The sequence below is a fragment of the Rhinolophus ferrumequinum genome, chromosome X (genome assembly GCF_004115265.2).
Source record: "Rhinolophus ferrumequinum isolate MPI-CBG mRhiFer1 chromosome X, mRhiFer1_v1.p, whole genome shotgun sequence".
In the NCBI taxonomy this organism is placed as follows: domain Eukaryota; kingdom Metazoa; phylum Chordata; class Mammalia; order Chiroptera; family Rhinolophidae; genus Rhinolophus; species Rhinolophus ferrumequinum.
Window position 1 is genome coordinate 78,608,267 of NC_046284.1, and position 19,074 is coordinate 78,627,340.

The 19,074-nt window shown below is 41.0% G+C and overlaps 1 protein-coding gene across 9 annotated transcripts in view; it reads right to left on the reverse strand.

The window, feature by feature from the left end:
• ASB12 (ankyrin repeat and SOCS box containing 12) overlaps nt 1-19,074 on the reverse strand; it is a 190,349-nt gene that overhangs the window by 36,750 nt on the left and 134,525 nt on the right. For 4 of the 9 annotated variants that reach the window (XM_033109025.1, XM_033109038.1, XM_033109017.1 and 1 more), the window contains 2 exons: nt 14,412-14,538; nt 11,479-11,670 (listed from right to left, as the gene is read on the reverse strand). In XM_033109025.1, coding sequence (XP_032964916.1) covers nt 11,479-11,670; nt 14,412-14,538 — 319 coding nt within the window. Of the gene's footprint in view, nt 1-9,262; nt 11,671-14,411; nt 14,539-19,074 lie in introns of those variants that run through there. The other 5 variants (XM_033109054.1, XM_033109033.1, XM_033109088.1 and 2 more) reach the window with 5 other exon arrangements.

The following is a 19,074-nucleotide window of genomic DNA, read 5'->3' on the forward strand; positions in this document are numbered from 1 at the left end:
ATAGTCTTTGGAGCGATTGTAAATGGGATTTTTTTAATTTCTCCTTCTGATGTTTTATTATTGGTATATACAAATGCAACTGATTTCTGAATATTAATTTTGTATCCTGCCACTTTACTAAATTCATCTATCAGCTCTAATAGCTTCTTGGTGGAGTCTTTAGGGTTCTCTATATATAGTATCATATCATCTGCATACAATGATAACTTTACTTCCTCCTTACCAATCTGGATGCCTTTTATTTCTTTTTCTTGTCTGATTGCTGTGGCAAGAACTTCCAGAACTATGTTGAATAGAAGCGGAGATAGTGGGCATCCTTGCCTTGTTCCTGATCTTAGGGGGAATGGTTTTAGCTTTTCCCCATTGAGTATGATGTTAGCTGTGGGTTTGTCATATATGGCCTTTATTATGTTGAGATAAGATCCCTCTATTCCCACTTTCTTAAGGGTTTTTATCATAAATGGCTGTTGGATTTTATCAAATGCTTTTTCTGCATCTATTGATATGATCATGTGATTTTTATTTTTCATTTTGTTAATGTGGTGTATCACATTAATAGATTTGCGGATGTTGAACCACCCCTGCATACCAGAGATGAATCCCACTTGATCGTGGTGAATGATCTTTTTAATGTATTGCTGAATTCTGTTTGCTAATATTTTGTTGAGGATTTTTGCATCTATGTTCATTAAAGATATCGGCCTGTAGTTTTCTTTTTTTGTGGTGTCTTTGTCTGATTTTGGGATCAGGGTGATAGTGGCTTCGTAAAAAGTGTTTGGGAGTCTTCCCTCCTTCTGGATTTTTTGGAAGAGCTTGAGGAGAATTGGTGATAATTCTTTTTTGAACGCTTTGTAAAATTCACCTGTAAAGCCATCTGGTCCAGGGCTTTTGTTTGTTGGGAGACTGTTGATTACTGATTCAATTTCCGTGGTGGTAATCAGTCTATTCAGGTTTTCTGTTTCTTCTTGAGTTAGCCTTGGAAGGTTGTACGCCTCTAGAAAATTGTCCATTTCTTCCAAATTGTCAAATTTGTTGGCATATAGTTGCTCATAGTAACTTCTTAAAACTCTTTGTATTTCTGCAGTGTCCGTTGTCACTTCTCCTCTTTCATTTCTGATTTTATTAATTTGGGTCCTCTCTCTCTTTTTTTAATGAGTCTGGCTAAAGGTTTGTCGATTTTGTTTATCTTCTCTAAGAACCAACTCTTGGATTCATTGATCTTTTGTATTGTTTTTCTGGTTTCTATTTCATTTATTTCTGCTCTGATCTTTATTATCTCCTTCCTTGTGTTCCCTTTGGGCTTATTTTGCTGTTCTTTTTCCAAATCCCTTAAATGTGAAGATAAACTGTTGATTAGTGATGTTTCTTGTTTCTTTAGGTAGGCCTGCAATGCTATGAATTTCCCTCTGAGGACTGCTTTCGCGGCATCCCATAGATTTTGGGTCGTCGTGTTTTCATTTTCGTTTGTCTCGAGATATCTTTTGATTTCTTCCTTGATCTCCTGCTTGACCCATTCATTATTTAGTAATAAGTTATTCAGCCTCCATGAATTGGTGTGTCTTCCCGTTTTTTTCCTGTAGTTCATTTCTAATTTCATAGCATTGTGATCAGAGAAGACAATTGGTATGATTTCAATTTTCTTAAATTTATCAAGACTTGTTTTGTGGCCTAACATATGATCTATCTTGGAAAATGTTCCATGTGCGCTTGAGAAGAAGGTGTATTTTGCAGCATTGGGGTGAAATGTTCTGAAAATATCGATTAAATCCAAGTGGTCCAATGTATCATTTAAGGCTGTTGTTTCCATATTGATTTTCTGTCTGGAAGACCTGTCCCTTGTGGTCAGAGGTGTGTTGAAGTCCCCGACTATAATAGTGTTACTGTTGATCTCTGCCTTTATGTCAGTCAGTACCTGTTTTATATATTTAGGTGCTCCTATGTTGGGTGCATAGATGTTTACTAGGGTTATGTCCTCTTGTCGGATCGATCCCTTTATTATTATATAGTGCCCATCTTTATCTTTTAGTATGTTCTTCATTTTAAAGTCTATTTTGTCAGAAATAAGTATTGCAACTCCAGCTTTTTTCTCGTTTCCATTTGCATGAAATATCTTACTCCAACCCTTCACTTTCAGCCTGTGTGTGTCTTTTGTTCTGAGGTGAGTCTCTTGTATACAGCATATACAAGGGTCTTGCTGTCTTATCCAGTCAGCCACCCTATGTCTTTTGATTGGAGCATTTAATCCATTTACATTTAAAGTGATTATTGATAGGTACATAGATATTGCCATTTTTAAATTTGTAGTTAGGTTGTTTTGATCTTTCTTCTATTTACAGAAGTCCTTTTAGTATTTCTTGCAATGCTGGCTTGGTGGTAATAAATTCCTTTAGCTTATTTTTTTCTGGAAAGCTCTTTATCTCTCCATCAACTTTAAATGATAGCCTTGCTGGATAAAGCAATCTAGGTTGTAGGCCTTTGTTTTCCATCACTTTGAGTATCTCCTGCCACTCCCTCCTGGCCTTCAATGTTTCTGTAGAAAAATCATTTGATATTCTTATGGGAGTTCCCTTGTATGTAACCCTCCGTCTTTCTCTTGCTGCTTTTAGGATTCTCTCTTTGTCTTTAAGCTTTGCCATTTTAACTATAATGTGTCTTGGTGTGGACCTGTTTGGGTTAATCCTGGTTGGAACTCTCTGCACTTCCTGGACTTGTATGTTGGTTTCCTTCATCAGGTTGGGGAAGTTTTCAGACATTATTACTTCAAATATGTTCTCAATCCCTTGCTTGCTCTCTTCACCTTCTGGTATTCCTATGATGCGCATGTTGTTGCGCTTGATGTTATCCCAGAGGTCTCTTAGGCCATCTTCATTGTTTTTTATTCTTTTTTCTTTTTGTTGTTCCGTTTGGGTGATCTCTGCTACCTTGTCTTCTAAGTCGCTGATTCGATCCTCTGCTTCATCTAGCCTGCTGGTAATTCCTTCAAGTGAGTTCTTAATTTCGGTAATTGTGTTCTTTAGTTCCAACTGGTTTTTCGTTATGATTTCTACATCCTTCTTTATGTTTTCTCTAAGCTCGTTTGTTATGATTTCTACATCCTTCTTTATGTCTTCTCTAAGCTCCTTAAACATTCTTATCACCAGTGTTCTGAACTCTGTCTCTGAGAGGTTGGTTACGTCTGCTTCATTTGGTTCCAGTTGTGGAAGCTTCTTCTGTTCTTTTATTTGGGACGTGTATCTTTGTTTCCCCATTGTGGCTGACTGTGTTTATTTTGATATATTAGGTAGATCCCCTAGAGTTCTTAGTTCTTGCTAGGTTATCTTATGTAGTATGTGTCCTTTATATTTGACTCGCACCACGTCGTCCTCCTCTGCGTGTGCTCCAAAGGTGAGTCTAGTGTTGTGTACACTGTCCCGTTCAAGAAGATCTTTAATTGCTTCCCGCTAATGAGCAGGTGGGGTCACCTCCTGGGCTGACCTGCCGTGAGACTTGGCTCTGCCCCCCGCAGGGCACTCTGCTGCGTGAGGGTTGACCACCCCAATGTGATTTGGCCTCTATGGGCTCCAGAGCCTGCCGAGAACACCCTCTAGGTGTGTGACCTGCAGGTCAAACCCGGCTGCACTCCGATTTGGTCTGGAGTTGGCCCCCGGATATGCCGAGTTCCGTGCCACCCAAGCTGGGCCCCGGCAGGGAAGTCCCAGAACAAGGCAAATCACCAAGCACAGCAGCAACGACAACAGCAAAGAGAAAAAAAAAAAAAAAAACAAACAGCCGATAACCCCCGCTCGACACAGGCAAAGATATCAAAGATACAAGACAAAGCAAAACAAAACCAAGCAAAGCAAAACAAAAAGCAGCGACCGTCTCGGCCTGAGCCCACCAAGCAATGACCAGGTTGTCCTCTGCTGTACCAAAGAGCCCCCTGCTTATTGCGCAGGCAGAGCCGGTCACCTGGTGCTCAGAGAGACTTTGGGACTGCAGACTTAAAAGCGTGGGCCTGAGGGGTCTGGATGATAGTCTCCACAAAGTCAGTGCAGCTTCTGCCCTTGTCCGCACGTATGCACACCGAGAGGAGCAGCACCAGTCCTTTGTCCAGAGCTCGTGAGTCCTAGGGCACTCCTTCAGTGTGTGTGTATGGGTGCGGGCGGGATATTTCTGATCTGCTGACCGTGCCTCACAAGCTGGGCCCCGGCAGGGCAGTTTCAGAACAAAGCAAATCACCAAGCACAACAGCATCAACAACAACAAAGAAAAATATCAAATACGTTCACATGCAAAACCACCTGATAACCCCACTCGACAGAGGCAAAGATATCAAAGATATAAAGACAAAGCAAAACAAGACAAAACAAAGCAATACAAAAAGCAGCGACAGTCTCGGCCTAAGCCCACCAAGCAATGTCTAGGTTGTTCTCTGCTGTACCAAGGAGCCCCCTGCTTATTGCGCAGGCAGAGCCGGTCACCTGGTGCTCAGAGAGACTTTGGGACTGCAGACTTAAAAGCGTGGGCCTGAGGGGTCTGGATGATAGTTTTTACAATGTCAATGCAGTTTCTGCCCTTGCCTGCACAAATGCACACTGAGAGTGGCACCACCAGATACGTGACCAAAACTTTTGAGTCTTAAGGCACCTCTTCAGTGTGTGTGTGTGAGTGCGGGCGGGAGATTTCTGATCTGCTGAAAGCCCAGAGCTGCACCTGCCTCACTGCTGATCTCCTGGTGTGTCTCGGCAGCTGCACCCACCCCACCCTAGGCAAGCCAGGAAGGGTGGGGGCTGGAGATGGAGGGGTCTTCACTCTCCCAGCCCAGCCGTGCGTCGCCCTCTTCCCGCAGGCCAGAAAAGGTGGTGGCTGGGGGTGGAGGCGTCTCTTCTCTCCTAGCGCCGCCAAAATCACGCACACTGCCCAATCTGCCTGGGTCAGGGCTGCCCGTCAGGCTTCCCAAAGAGTGAGCCTTAGATACCACTCCTCGGTTCAGGGGCCGGTTTAAGTCTCTGGAAGGGCGGGGTAAGATTGGAAGAGCGAGGCGGGGGAGGGGCCTAGGTATGGAGACTGCGCCCCCCCGTCCGCTTAGGGCGCGCCGCCTTCCCGGCGGGAGAAATCAGCCGTGGGAGCAGGGAAAGAGCCCACCCCCGGTCTCTGCGCTCTCTGCTCCGCCTTGGGCTCCTGTGCGCGCCCGGCACAGCGGGGCTCCACCGCGGTTTCCAGTCCCAGTCTCTGGAAGGGTGGGGTAGGATTGGGAGAGCAGGGCGGGGGGGGAGGGGCCCAGGTATGGAGACTGCGCCTCCCCGACCGCCGCAGGGCGCGCCGCCTTCCCGGCGGGAGAAATCAGCCGTGGTACGCAGGGAAAGAGCCTACCCCCGGTCTCTGCGCTCTCCGCTCCGCCTGGGATCCCATGCGTGCCCGGCACAGTGGTTTTCGGTTTTCGGTTTTCGCCCCCGCCAGCCGAGGCTCCGCTGGGGGCTGGGCTCTCCCGCCGCTGCCGGCCGGGCGCTCCCACGCCGCCCCTCCTCCTCCTCTCCTTGCTCCGTCCAGCCAGCGCACCCCCAAGAATTTCTTAGCTTCAAGCAATCCACGAATATCCCCACTATATTGTGTGGTGAGCGAAAATTTCCTCGATGGGTTATAGTTCTCGTTTGCAACAAGATCCGGAGGAGAACTCAGAAAGTGCGCCCTGCTGCCGCCATTCCTATGACGTCACTCTAAAAGAGTTTTTTAATCTTGGCTACATTCTCATCTGAATGCCCAAATGACCTGTGAGACCACATACTAAAGTTACAGTAAATACATACACATATACAAATACTCTTATTATGAGTTACATTCCAAAATGACTAAACTTGTTAGCTCTTTCCAAGCCTGAGGCACCATTAACCAGAATACAGAACATGCTCTATTTCAGAACTAGGATATGTGCTCTGCATTCCCACTGGCATTCACAAAATACAAAAATAACCCTGTCTGCGAATGTGAGTTAGGTGAAGACATGGAGATACTTTATGTGAATTGGTGAGGCCAACTGCATGTGAGGTGGGATCAGAGACCTGCATCTGAACAGTGATCACTTAGTGACTTTGTTGTATTCTCACCTGACTGGTGATGGGTCCAATGTTTCAGCTACAAAGAGGCAAAGAAAAGGCCCAGCACTGACCTGCCTGAGGGACATATAAAGCAGGGAGAATATCATCTATTATCCTTGACCCTTTAAAAGGAAAAAAATAAAAACAGGACCAAATACCCTAGCAGAGAAAAGTGTTTAAAAAGAAAATACACAACTCAGAGCATTTTAAAAAACAGAGTTGCTACCAGTGTAAAAGATTCTGTGTTTTTGAAGACACAGCCTTAAAAGAAAATACATCACCCACACTACTGCCTGAAAAAGAGAACCTTTTTTGGACATTGCTGGAACACATGCAAACTTAAATAACTGGAATGCTGGTCTTCCTGGTCTGGCATATACTCCTTTTTCTTAACTGGCCAGGTGTATTTCTGTGTTACTTTCTCTTCTCTCCTGCCCTTCTCCCACCTTCCCCACAACTGGGATTCCATGAGGGCTGGTGTAGTAGGGCTCTCTAAAGAAGAGCATAAAGCCTCGAAAATGGTTGAAAGGCAACAAAGCCTTAGAAGAGAAAGGCTTTTAGAACATCCCCAAAGCTTTAGAAAACGCCAAGAAACAGGACACTGGACTAACATGTTGGTTTCATACAGGCCAACTTCTGAACATGTTTTTGTTTAGCCCCAGAAAGACACAGGCCTAAATTAGACAGCAGCTTTCAAAGCACACTGGCCTTTTGTGAAGACAAGTCACAAATCACAGAGCATGTAACACACTTTTACTTGCAGTGACATATAAAGATGATGTGGACTGCTGTGATTGGTGACAAAACCGATACTTCCTATTTAAAGGGAAGGCACAGAAGTTGGTCTCACAGCCAGGGAATCAGAGAAGACATACTCTTATGGCTTGAAATTTTGTTTGTTTGTTTGTTTGCCTTGGAAAAGCTTCTACGCTACCATCAAATGCTTTGAAAACAGAACTGCCTATAAAAGAACAACAAACTAAGAGTCCTTTACAACCCCAAACCTTTTCCCTTGTCCTTTGTCTATTTGGTGTCACCTAACAGCAAGCCATTTTTTCACATTACCTATCTATCTATCTGCATAAAATAAGCCCATAGGAAAAACTTTAAGGCTTAATCCATGTCTATGTTTTGTTTGTTTTTAAATGTCTATTTCAAAAGTCAAGTCTAGATTTGGCACTTAGAAGAAAGCAACCAGATTTGGTTGGAATCATATCTATCTGTATCATACATAGAATTCTGGGAGGAAAAGGCCTGGGGGTGGAGTAAAGATTTGGTACAACAGAATATCACCAAACCATACGCATGGGGAATGAAGAGAGGAATTGAGAACAACCTTCCTAAGTATAAACCAATCTAAAGTATAGTATACCTCTTGAGAGAACTATTTTTCTTAAAGGCAATTGACATTTCCCTACACAGCTGTTTGAAAAAAAGGCCACTTGATAAAATGCTCTCATAGAAAGATTTCCCAGTGGTTTATCAAAGCTTAACAGTGTCAAGAAAAGGCGTTGTGTTTCATAAAAGCCAGTAAATAACAAAGATCTGATGTACCCTGTTTCCCCAAAAATAAGACCTAACCGGACAATCAGCTCTAATGCGTCTTTTGGAGCAAAAATTAATATAAGACCCGGTCTTATATAAGACCGGGTATTATATCATATTATATTATATTATATTATATTATATTATATTATATATTATATATTATATTACATTACATTAGTCCCGGTCTTATCTTACAGTAAAATAAGACCGGGTCTTATATTAATTTTTCCTCCAAAAGACCCATTAGAGCTGATTGTCCGACTAGGTCTTATTTTCAGAGAAACACAGTAGTGATTAGACTTCTCTTTCTGGCTAAATTCAGGCCAAGCTTAAATATTTACCAATTTGGTTTGAAAAGCCCTCTTAAAAAGACTTGGATTAAGTGTTCAGGGAAAGATCTTACTTTCAGTGAAGTGTGAGGTGTGTCTCCGACAAAAGGTGCCCATGCATGTTGACAGGCAATTACTGACTTGGTAGGAACTGAACACAATCTCTAGGGTGACATTCCAAATATATATGGCCCAATACATGCATCATAGGCTTCATGTTCTTGCCCTGTTAATTCCAAATAGTGTTTCAGGTTTTCTTTCATACCGCATACCCTATCTCTGAATTTCTTCTTTGAAAAGTCAGACTATTAGCTGTAACTTAGCTTTGTTATTTAGGATTGTTTTATCTATTACCATGAGGAATCTGAATCTGTCATTCTATAAACTAATAATTAATTCTTTAAAAAGGTGTCCATGAAGAATCTCTCCTACCCTCATGGCCACAAGCACAGGGACAGAGCCTGCCTCATGCTTAGAAAAGATTTGCAGTGATCCCAGGCCTGTGAAACTTGGGTAGGAAACAGGCAGAGGTCAGGTTAGTGGATGAGACAGCGGCAGGTGGTTAAATGCCCTCCTATTTAAGTGGGGCAGTCACATTAGAATGGAATTTCTACTCAGGGAACTGGAAGGGTAGGACAGTGGGGGAAGGAGTCACATTTCTTAAACAGTGTAGGTGCTATATGAGGGTATGAAATGAAAGCCATTAATAGATCATTTTTTTCTAGTGTACCCAGCAAGTTTACTTAAGGAGTTTCCTCTCCATTACGAGGCTCCCAACTACAGATAGCTACTGGGTTTTTAGCAGTGCATAAATATTTGGATCCCACTGAACTGTTTTCCTCTCTCAGATTTTCAAATCCAACTGAAAAACAGGAAAGTGTTAATGGAATATGTTGGGAAATAAAATTAAAAAAAAAAAAAACCAAATAAATTGACCTCAGAGATCTTCAGGTTGAAATTGATTCCATGAACTTAAATGCTCAACAAAATAAGATAGTCTTTTTAAAATATTTGTTTTTGCTTTTGGTAATACCAGTGTGGCTCTCTACCACTTCTAAGAAATAAAGTTTGGTACTATGTACTGCCTTACTTCAGTTCTGTAGAAATAAATATGAGACTTTTAAATCTTAAACTAACTTTTTACAGGATTTGCAAAATAACTATGTCTTGCCATTTGCCTTTTTCCTTTCCCTGAAAAAAAAACCTGAACACACTGTATTTGGAATATCATGCTAGTTAATGGACTGTAAAATTCAGAATGAGGTATGGGAGAAGGCCCTTGGGTACAAGCAAGGCCCAGAATAGACTCACTTGTGGCAGATGATCGGTACTGTCATCCTCTTTGACATCTTCCTTCACAAAGCCAGGGTTAGATGGAGTATCCAGATCAAAATGATTTGCACAAATATTTTTTTCCAGAAATAAGAAGTCAAAGGATAACTGGAAACATCTGATGATTAGGGTTATATAAGTCAAGGACCAAATTGTGGGAAGGGGGGGGGATCAGAGAAGACACAATAGAAAATCACCTTATTGCTTTAAAATGACAGGAACAAGGCAACTATCAAGAAAGCGTAAATTTAAAAAATGGTCCCTATTTATTAATTGAAAAGATTCAAATGAATTAGTTCTTCAAAAACACAGAATTAAAACAGCTACCAAGAAGTGATAAGTAAAAAAGTGACTCCTATTTACATATGAAAAAGACAACCAAAATGATTTATTGTTCTTCCTCTAAAGAGGAAGATTGTTTTTGGGTCCACAATTTAGCTATGGGTGAGAAATCAAGGAGCTATCCTGGCTCTTCTCTGCTACTTCTAACACTTAAATTAAAAGGCACCTCTTTCTTACAAAGAAAAGTAACTAATAAGATGAGCCTTTAGAAATGTCTGTATTTACAACGCGATGTGGTAACAGAGATGGCTCTTTCAATAAGATAACTAATATTTGAGCTTAAACCAGACATAGAATATTCAGAATAGACATCTTGGGTGAGGACCTGGATTCTGTTGGGAATGGGTGTTCTGAAAATGCTGACAATATATAGTGCATGACCCAAACTGTCAGAGGTCTACCCTACCCCCGCTTGTGAAAGTGGGTAAACCCTGACTGAATACCCAACAGGAAAGTACATCAACTGCATCAGTCCCAAGGGGAAAATCTGGTATTTAAACAAGAAACATATCCCTTCCCCCAGGAGTATTTAGGCCTGCTATAAGAATGGACTTTCTTCAAAAGTGTACATTAGCACAAGGTGATGAACCAACCAGATTTTAAAAGTAATGCCAACTGTATCTCAAAATCTACAAACCTGATGTGATGTCTAGAGAAGTAAAAGCACTGGCTTTCATAAAAAAGACCTAAGAAGAGGTTTGTTTCAGGAAAACTCAGCTGAGCACACAGGCCATGTGTAAACTAGGGTCTAAAGCACTGAGATTTCCAACTGCCTACTGAACTGATATTGAGAATAATATTAATCAATGTTATTAATTCAAATCCTGCTAATTTGGAATTGATCATTTTAGAATGTAGTGGATTCAAATTTACCTATGGACCATCTATGAAAAGGGGAGTTGGCTAAGTGAGTATTATAAGACGTAGCTGGGACAGCAAGTGTAACTTAGGAAAACTACTTCCTTATATGTCTTAAACTACCAAGTACCCATGCACCCATGCTAACAGTTAAGGATCATTTTGATTTATTTCTCAGGCAAATGTTGGGGTCTCTATAGGCAATAACATTAGCTTACATCTTATGACTAAACATACCTGAAAGTAAAATTTTAAACCATTCTACAATTCAGTTACCTGTTGCATACCATCTCTCCATCCCCTCACCAGTGTCTTAATTCTCTACTATGGCAGTATTTCCACTTAGTTCTCATGCTACAGCAGTGAGGGTGGAAAAGTAGGGAAGGTGGGTCATTAAGGAAAATAGAGTAATAGAACCAGGCTAATATCTCAGCTGGAAGGTAAAATTTCTAAAGTTAAATCCCATTCCAGAACAACAACATATTCTTTCCCTTGCCTATATTCTGGGCTGCTTGGCATGCATATACTGGTCACTTGATCAATAGTAAAAGCCCTAAATCCCCTTCCAGACTCTTAAGTGGGAGGAGGGGTGCCCTGGCCTTACCCATTTAAACCAATTAGAAAATCAGCACAGCCTTCTTTGGGACAATGATCATGAGGACAATGATCATTGTGGGCGACGCAGGTGTACCTAGAATGAAAGCAGATTGAGTAGCTCACTGTTGCTCAGAGCTGCCTGCCTCCTTGGTGCTAGCCTTTGAGATATCTGTGTTCCCCAAGATGTCCATTTCCCCATAGATGCCCATGGCTCCAGAGAAGTCCATGGCTCCAGATCTGCTGATGTCTCCAGAGGAGCCCATGGTCTCAGAGATGCCTGTGTTGCCAGAGATGCCTGTCTCTCCAGAGAGGCCTACATCCTCAGAAATATTTATGGCCCTAAAGCTACCCATGATTCTACAAGAGTCATGGTGATGATCTGCACACTCGCTTTTTACTTTATCCATTTGAGCTCGGAGGCCTCCTTCCCTGGACAGGGTGCCATTCTCCATCAAGGTACTGAGGTCTCCATCAATCCCCATAAAGCCGAGAGGATTGGTCAAAGGACTTCCCAGATGCTGAGACAATAAATTCCCTAATTGAGAGCAGGTACAGACTTCTTCTGTTGGCTCATCATGGGCTTTCAATTTCTGTCATGGGAGCAAGGAATGGGTGAAAAGAATTAAAAACAGGAGAAAAACTGGGCAAATATCACACTGACCTGCAGGGATCCTGCCTGCTGTCACTTACATGGTAGCAAATGACCTTTTGCCCGCTCCATACCCCAAACATCTTTTTTTCATCACTTGACAGAGTGATTAAAAGCCAGACCATTAAAGATCCTCAAGGGTGTTGCGTCTGTAACAGTCCTCTTTTCTCAAAAATGCTACTTTTGGGAGTAGGGAGGGCAAGGGAGAGGCTCATTAATGTTTATTGAATACCTCTATGTGCTGGACACTTTACATATAATACTTCCTTTAATACTCATAAGGATCCTATTAATTAGGTATTAGCTGTATTTCACAGATGAGGAAACTGAGGCACAGAGAATTTAAATGAATCACCCAATTTCACACATTTAGGAAGTGGCAGAGCTGGGATCTGACCCTGCCTCTTCTTAATGCCAAAGTCTATAATCTGTCTACTACCTCATACTACCTCCAATGGATATTTTTCACTTTCAGGGATAATACAATAATTCACTGACACTATACAACAGTGATTTGTCACTTTCTGGCAGTCATAGACCCCTTTAAAAATCTGAAAAAAATGATGGACTTTCCTCTAAAAAAAAACTACACACATACACACGTGTGTACATGAGACAGCACATGTAGTTTTTAGGTATAATTTCAGGGGCTTCACAGATGCCCCATAGAGCATCTGTGGACCCCTATGGATTCATGGACTCCAGTTAAGTGTTCCTGCCTTAGGAAGTAGGCATACCATTTTTATTTTTCCAGAAATCACAAAATCAATCTCTCTCTCTCTCTCTCTCTCTCTCTCTCTCTCTCTCACACACACACACACACACACACACACACTGATAAGCCCTGGAGAGGAGAACTAAGTGGCGGACAGGTGGTTGAGGGAGTCTCTTAAACTTTTCTTCATTTTGTATGTTTTTGTACTCTGCACTTAATAACTTTATATGTTGTCGTGTGAGGCAGCTTGCGGGGCCTCTAGTCCCGCTCCCCACATAAGAACGCAGGACATGGTGAGGCCAAAAAGGAACACCCACGGAGCCATAGGTAGGGGAGCCATACCACTATACTCTTGCTGGTGGCTGGGTTGGAGACACAGGAAACAGGAGCCACAGAATCTGCAATCCACACTCCGCCGCAATCCTCTGTCAACCAACCTCACCTGCTAGCTGCAATCTGCCGTGCTAACTGCAGTCCGCTCTTGCTAGCTCAGCCACCATCTTCTTGCTAGCTCCCCCTTTTCCTGCTAGCCTAGCCACAGCAGTTATATTAGTGGCTAATGGCTCAATGGTTACAGCTGACGGCCAAGAAGCCACAGCTGATGGCCATCCATTACAGTTGATGACCATTTACTTTCCACGTGAGGCCGAGAGGCTGGAAACTGCATTCCTGGCTTTGTCCCCACACATGTGAACTGCCTTTTTAAAACATTGACAGAGTTATCTGGGTAATAATATTATGGGCCACTTTTGTTTTTCTTCTCTGTATTAAAAAAGAATGCTAATAATTGTTATGTATATATTTTAAAAGGAAGCCTTCCTTAATTTTTTTTTTTTTTACTTTAAGATCGAAGAATGATCTCATTCTATCTAGAATGAATCTCATTCTCTCTCAAGAAATAGGCAGAAATAAGTGAGAGGGCTGGGTTTAGCTAAAATAAGGGACCTACTCTGGGTATCTTGCTGCTAATAGCTAAAAGAGAAGGCAGGAGACCTTAGGAAAAAGTTTTCCTATTTCTCAGTTCTGCCTATGGCTTGGTCTTCTCAGGGCTGCTTGTTTCCCTTGTTTCCTATGATTTTTGTTTGTTTGTTTGTTTCCTATGATTTTTAAGTCATGCTTCAGTTTTCCAGTTTTCCCTCTTCTTCTTCTTTCTGAAATGGAACCAAGTAACTGACTTTTGCCTCCTAAGAGGACATTCCCAAGTTTTGGGATCTGATGTAATAGCAGTACATTTATTTTCATAATAAAAGGATATTTGTTAACTTACAGGGAGAGGAAAAGCTATGCCTTATCTAGCCTACAGTGGGTCACACCCAGTTCCTAAACAGCACACCCTTTCCAAGAATTCTTTTATAAGAGGTACTCCTCCCTTCTCCTTCAAACACACCCTGAAGGACCCCTAGATTCCAGAAGCAGCTCAGCATTGTCCATATTTTGAAATGAAATCCTTGTTGACTTGTTTAACCTATAATTAAAGAAACGTGTCTGACTTTGGTTTTGTTGGTATTGTAAAGCAAAATCAACATGCATTGCATGACAACTCAATGAATAGTTTGCAATCTACATGGGAAAGAAATGAAAATTTTTATAAGGTTTTCCTAATTGAAAATATCACAATTTCCTTGTTCTTATCAGTACACCCAAGATGTTATACTTATTCTCTTGATGGATAACAAATGCCAGAATGACTTCACTGTTGTTCCTTCTTGTTTCTCCTAAGGATTACATTCATATCAAAAAAGGGAACCAATCCACTTGTTTAACTAGCTGAGTGTGATATATAATACTTTCTATGTGGAGTAAGAAAAAATGTTGTGCCTCAGAGCTTTGTAGATACAGGACACCTGGAAGCCAGAAACTATAACAAGCCAGCCAGGCAGCTTCTCACAAGTACCAATTCAACTCCAAGTGGGCTGGGTCTACCCAGAACAGGCAAGAGGACCTCATTTTGAGACTTTTCTCCATACCTTTTCTAGTTTGTGCACATCTGCCTCCAGCATTGTTCTCTGCTTCTTAATTTCCAGGAGGCTCTCGAGCATACTCTGCTTGGGATGCAGCCCTTTGTCAAAGCGGTTATACATCCCACACCAGAACCTTGAATAAACAAAAAGAAAAAAAATAGTGGGTTTAGTTTAGCTGGAGGAATAGATTACTTGTTTTCCTTGTGTCAAGAAAATATCAGCCTGGTAGCTGGGCAGATCTCAAGAGGAAGGTAATTTTGATAACATTGAAAAGAATGGAAGAGTAAAGTTCCTAGCAGAAAGATCTCTGCTGAGACACTTGGGACTTGAGCAAATTTGACCTTCTTTTTAAAAATGAAATTAAACTTTTTATTTTGAAATAATTATACATTCACATGCAGTTTTAACAAATAATAGGGAGTGACATCAGCAAGATGACAAACTTGGAAGCTCTAGGCCCTTGTTTCCCATGGAAACACTAAATAAACAACAATAGATGGACCAAAGTAGCTTTGTGAGCACTCTAGAAGCCAGGTAAGAAGCTACAGCAACCAAGTGAACGCCTAACCAAGAAAAACTGTACCGAAAATGGTAGAAAAATTCATACTGCTTTTGCTTGTCCTTGCCCCACCCCTCCCCAGTACAGCATGGTGCAACTGCGAGGATTGTGCCCAATTCCCAATTCCTGTATCAGGATGGAAGGAAAAGAGCAAAAGTTGCTTGCAATGCTCTGGCCTGTCTATGGGCAGCCTGAAGGATTGATTTCTGTCTCACCTGCCTTGAAGCACTGACTGGAATGGTCAAAGCAGTGGCAGGTAAGAGGAGCAGGGGGTCTGCAGGCATAAGGTGCCTATGGGCAAGAGATTATGAACAGAGGAACACAAGAGAAACTTCCAAGGCTTCTATAAAACAGGGGTAAAACTCTTAGGGTAACTAGTACATTTTTTATTTCTTTATCTTTTTTATTATTATTAATTTCAGATGTACAAAGCAATGTAATAGACATTTACACCCCTCACAAAGTGATAACCCTGCAATCTACTATCCCTCTGACATTGTATATAGCTGTTACAATACCATTGATTATATTCCCTATACTGTACTTTACATCCCGTGGAAAGAAAATTAAAATAAATAAATAAATACACACACACACACACACACATATAATTATAGTTGGCATTCTATATATATATTGAATTTTATATATATATATATATATATATATATATATATATATGTTCTACATATCTTTTTAACTATAGTGGACATTCAATATTATGTATTTCAGCTTCAGGTGTACAGCACAGTGGTCAGGCATCTACACAGTCTATCAAGTGATCCCCCTGATAAGTCCAGTACCCATCTGGCACCCTATGTAGTCTTCACAACATTACTGATTATATTCCCCATACTGTATTTCATATCTCCGTGACTATATTGTGTCTATTAATTTGTACTTTCTAATCCCTTCACCTTCTTCCCCATCCCCACCCACCTCCCATCTAGCAACCATCAGTTTTTTTTCCTATATCTCTGAGTCTGTTTCTGTTTTGTTTGCTCATTTATTTAAAAGCAGCTGAGTATATGGGTAATGGGAATAAAAGAACATGCACAGGCCCAGGTAAGACACATGTTGACAAAAGGTCAGAGTGGACCCTGAGCCTTTAAACTTACTGATTAGTGTAGGTATTCCCCTAAATGGAGTCAGTCCTCAAAGACTGGGAGATGTAGACAATTTACAAATGAACAAATTTCAACATAAGATAATGAGGCATAAAGAGAAGCAAAGAAACATAGTCGATTCAAAGGAACAAAATTAATAACCAGAAACTTACCCTAAAGAAATAGAGGCCTCTGGCTTATTTGACAAAAAATTTAAGACAAGTGTTTTAAATATGCTCAGTGAGTTCAAAGAGAATGCAGACAGACTAATAAACAAAATTAGAAAATTGATTTAGGAACAAAATGAGAATATAATTAATGAGATAGAAGTGATAAAAAAGAACCAAACAGGAATTGTAGAGTTTAAAAAAACAAAACAAAAATTGAAAAATTCACTAGACAGGTTCAAAACAAATTTAATCAGGCAGAAGAAAGAATCAGCAAACTTGGAAACAGGTCACTTGAAATCATTGAGTCTGAGAAACAAAAATAAAAAAAGAATGAAAAGTGAACCGAGCCTAAGAGACTTATGGGACAACATGAAATGTACCAATATAAGCATAATGGTAGTCGAAGACGGAGGAGGGAGGAAAGAAGGGAAGGGGAGAGAAGGCGGGGGTAAATTATTTGAAGAAATAATGGATGAACACTTCCCAAAGTTGAAGATAGAAATGAATATTCATTGCTATCTTCAAATTTGGTGTTATACAGTGTAAGAAGCTCAGCAATTTTCAAATAAGATAAATCCAAAGAGATCCACACTAAACACATTAAAATGAAACAATCAAAGACAGTAGCAAGAGAAAAGTGATTAGTTATATATAAAAGAGCCACTAAAAGATTATCAGTAAATTTATCAGCAGTAACCTTGCAGGCCAGAACACAGTGGGGATGATATTTTTAAAGTGCTAAAAGAAAAATACTGTCAGCTGTGAATACTTTATCCAGCAAAACTGTCCTTCTAAAATGAGGGAGAAATTAAGACAGTCCAAGATAAACAAAAGCTGAGAGACTAATTACCACTAGATCTGCCCTATGAAAAATGCTAAATGGACTTCTTTAAGTTGAAACAAAAGGACATTAGACAGTAACTAGAAGCTATACAAAAATATAAAGTTCTCTGGTAAAGTGAAAATATAGACAAACATAAAAACTTCTATTATTGTAATTTTGGTTCTTAGCTCCACTTTCAATTCTTCTATGATTTAATAGATAAAACCATAAATAATAACTATAAATGTTAATGGGTACACAATACACAAAGGTAAAAATTTTAAGATCAATAACAAAGCACTGGGGGATAGAGCTGTAAAGGAGTACAGTTGTTATATGTAACTCTAGTTAAGATGTTGTATCAGTTTGCCAAGACTGCCCAAAGAATGTACCACAGACTGGGTACCTTAAACAACAAAAATTTATTTTCTCATTATCCAAGATAAAGGTGTTGGCAGGGTTAATTTCTTCAGAGTCCTCTCTCCTTGGCTTGAAGATAGCCATCTTCTCCCTGTTTCTTCACATAGCCTTTCCTGTGTGTGTGTCTGTATCCTAATCATCTCTTCTTACAAGGACACCAGTCATAATGGATTAAGGACCATCTATCTGACCTCCTTTACCTTAATTACTTCTTTAAAGATTCCATATCCAAATACAGTCACATTTGAGGGGTTATGACATCAACATATAAATTTTCGGGAGGACACAAGAGAGCCCATAACATATGGTATCAGTTTAAAATAGATTGTTATACCTTTAGGATTTTTCATGTACTCCCCATGATAATCACAAAGAAAATATCTATCAAATGTACACAGAAAATGAAATGAGAAGAGAATTAAAAGTATGACACCAAAAAGTCAACTAAACACAAAAACAGGTAATAATAGAGGAAATAAAGGACAAAAAGCTAAAAGCACACAAGAACAAATGACAAAATGATAACTCCTTCCCTATCAGTAATTACTTTAAATGGAAAATGAAACTCTCCAATCAAAACGCATATATTGGCAAGTGGATTAAAAAAAAAACCAAACACTATCAAGAAGATCCAAGATGGCAGATTAGTTAAACGCTATTCCTGCTGCCTCCCAGGGTCACAAAAATTATAACTAAATTATAAAACATTCAACTTCTAAAATCATCTGAAGACTAGCTGAACAGAACCCTTATAACTAAGGATATAAAGAAGAGGCCACATCGAGACTGGTAGGAGGGGTGGACGCAAAACAGGGTGACCTCAAACCCACATGTAGTGAATGAACACTGGGAAGGACCCCTCAATGGCAGAGGTCCTCCCGGAAAAGGCAGTGGTCCCAACCTCACACTGGGCTACCCAGCCCAGGGGGCCTACACCGGGAAGAGGAGTCGCCACAACATCTGCCACTGAAAATCAGCGAGAACTGTGTCTGTCCATCCCAGTGAGACAGAAGGAAGCTGGAAACTCTGATGTCCTCTTAAGGGGCACACACACAGACTCACTCTCTTGAAAACACCTGGGCTCCAGTGAAGGGGCGGCAACTTGAGAAGCACCAAAGAATATGGGGAAAGACTGAGTTGTGTGGCTTCAGGTAAGGGCTGGAGGGACAGCTGCCATTGTTCCTGTGTGCAGCCTGCCTCATGTGTAGCCTACAGAAGGGTGCCTGCCAACTTTTGTATGTTAAACCCTCCCCCAAAGGGCCAAATCTGAGATCACAGTGGTCTGAGAAAATCCACGTGTGCGCACTGCCTTGGTGACGCCCTGGGTCCCCACTCCATATAGCTAGTGCTGCTCGTATGGGGGCACTCTCAGCTACTGAGGGGCCGGACTTGCCCCACATGCTGTGGAAGCCCTTTACAGCAGCAGACAGCCAGTGGCAGCCTGGAAAACTTTTGATGGGGGACACTCAGCCACAACTTGTGCTGCAGGCTCTCTTGGGTAGCTCTCGGGGATTTATGGGCCTAAGGCAAGTGATGACTAGCTGCGGGGTTTTCATGGCATTTTGCTAAGTGGTCATGGGCCCGGTACTAA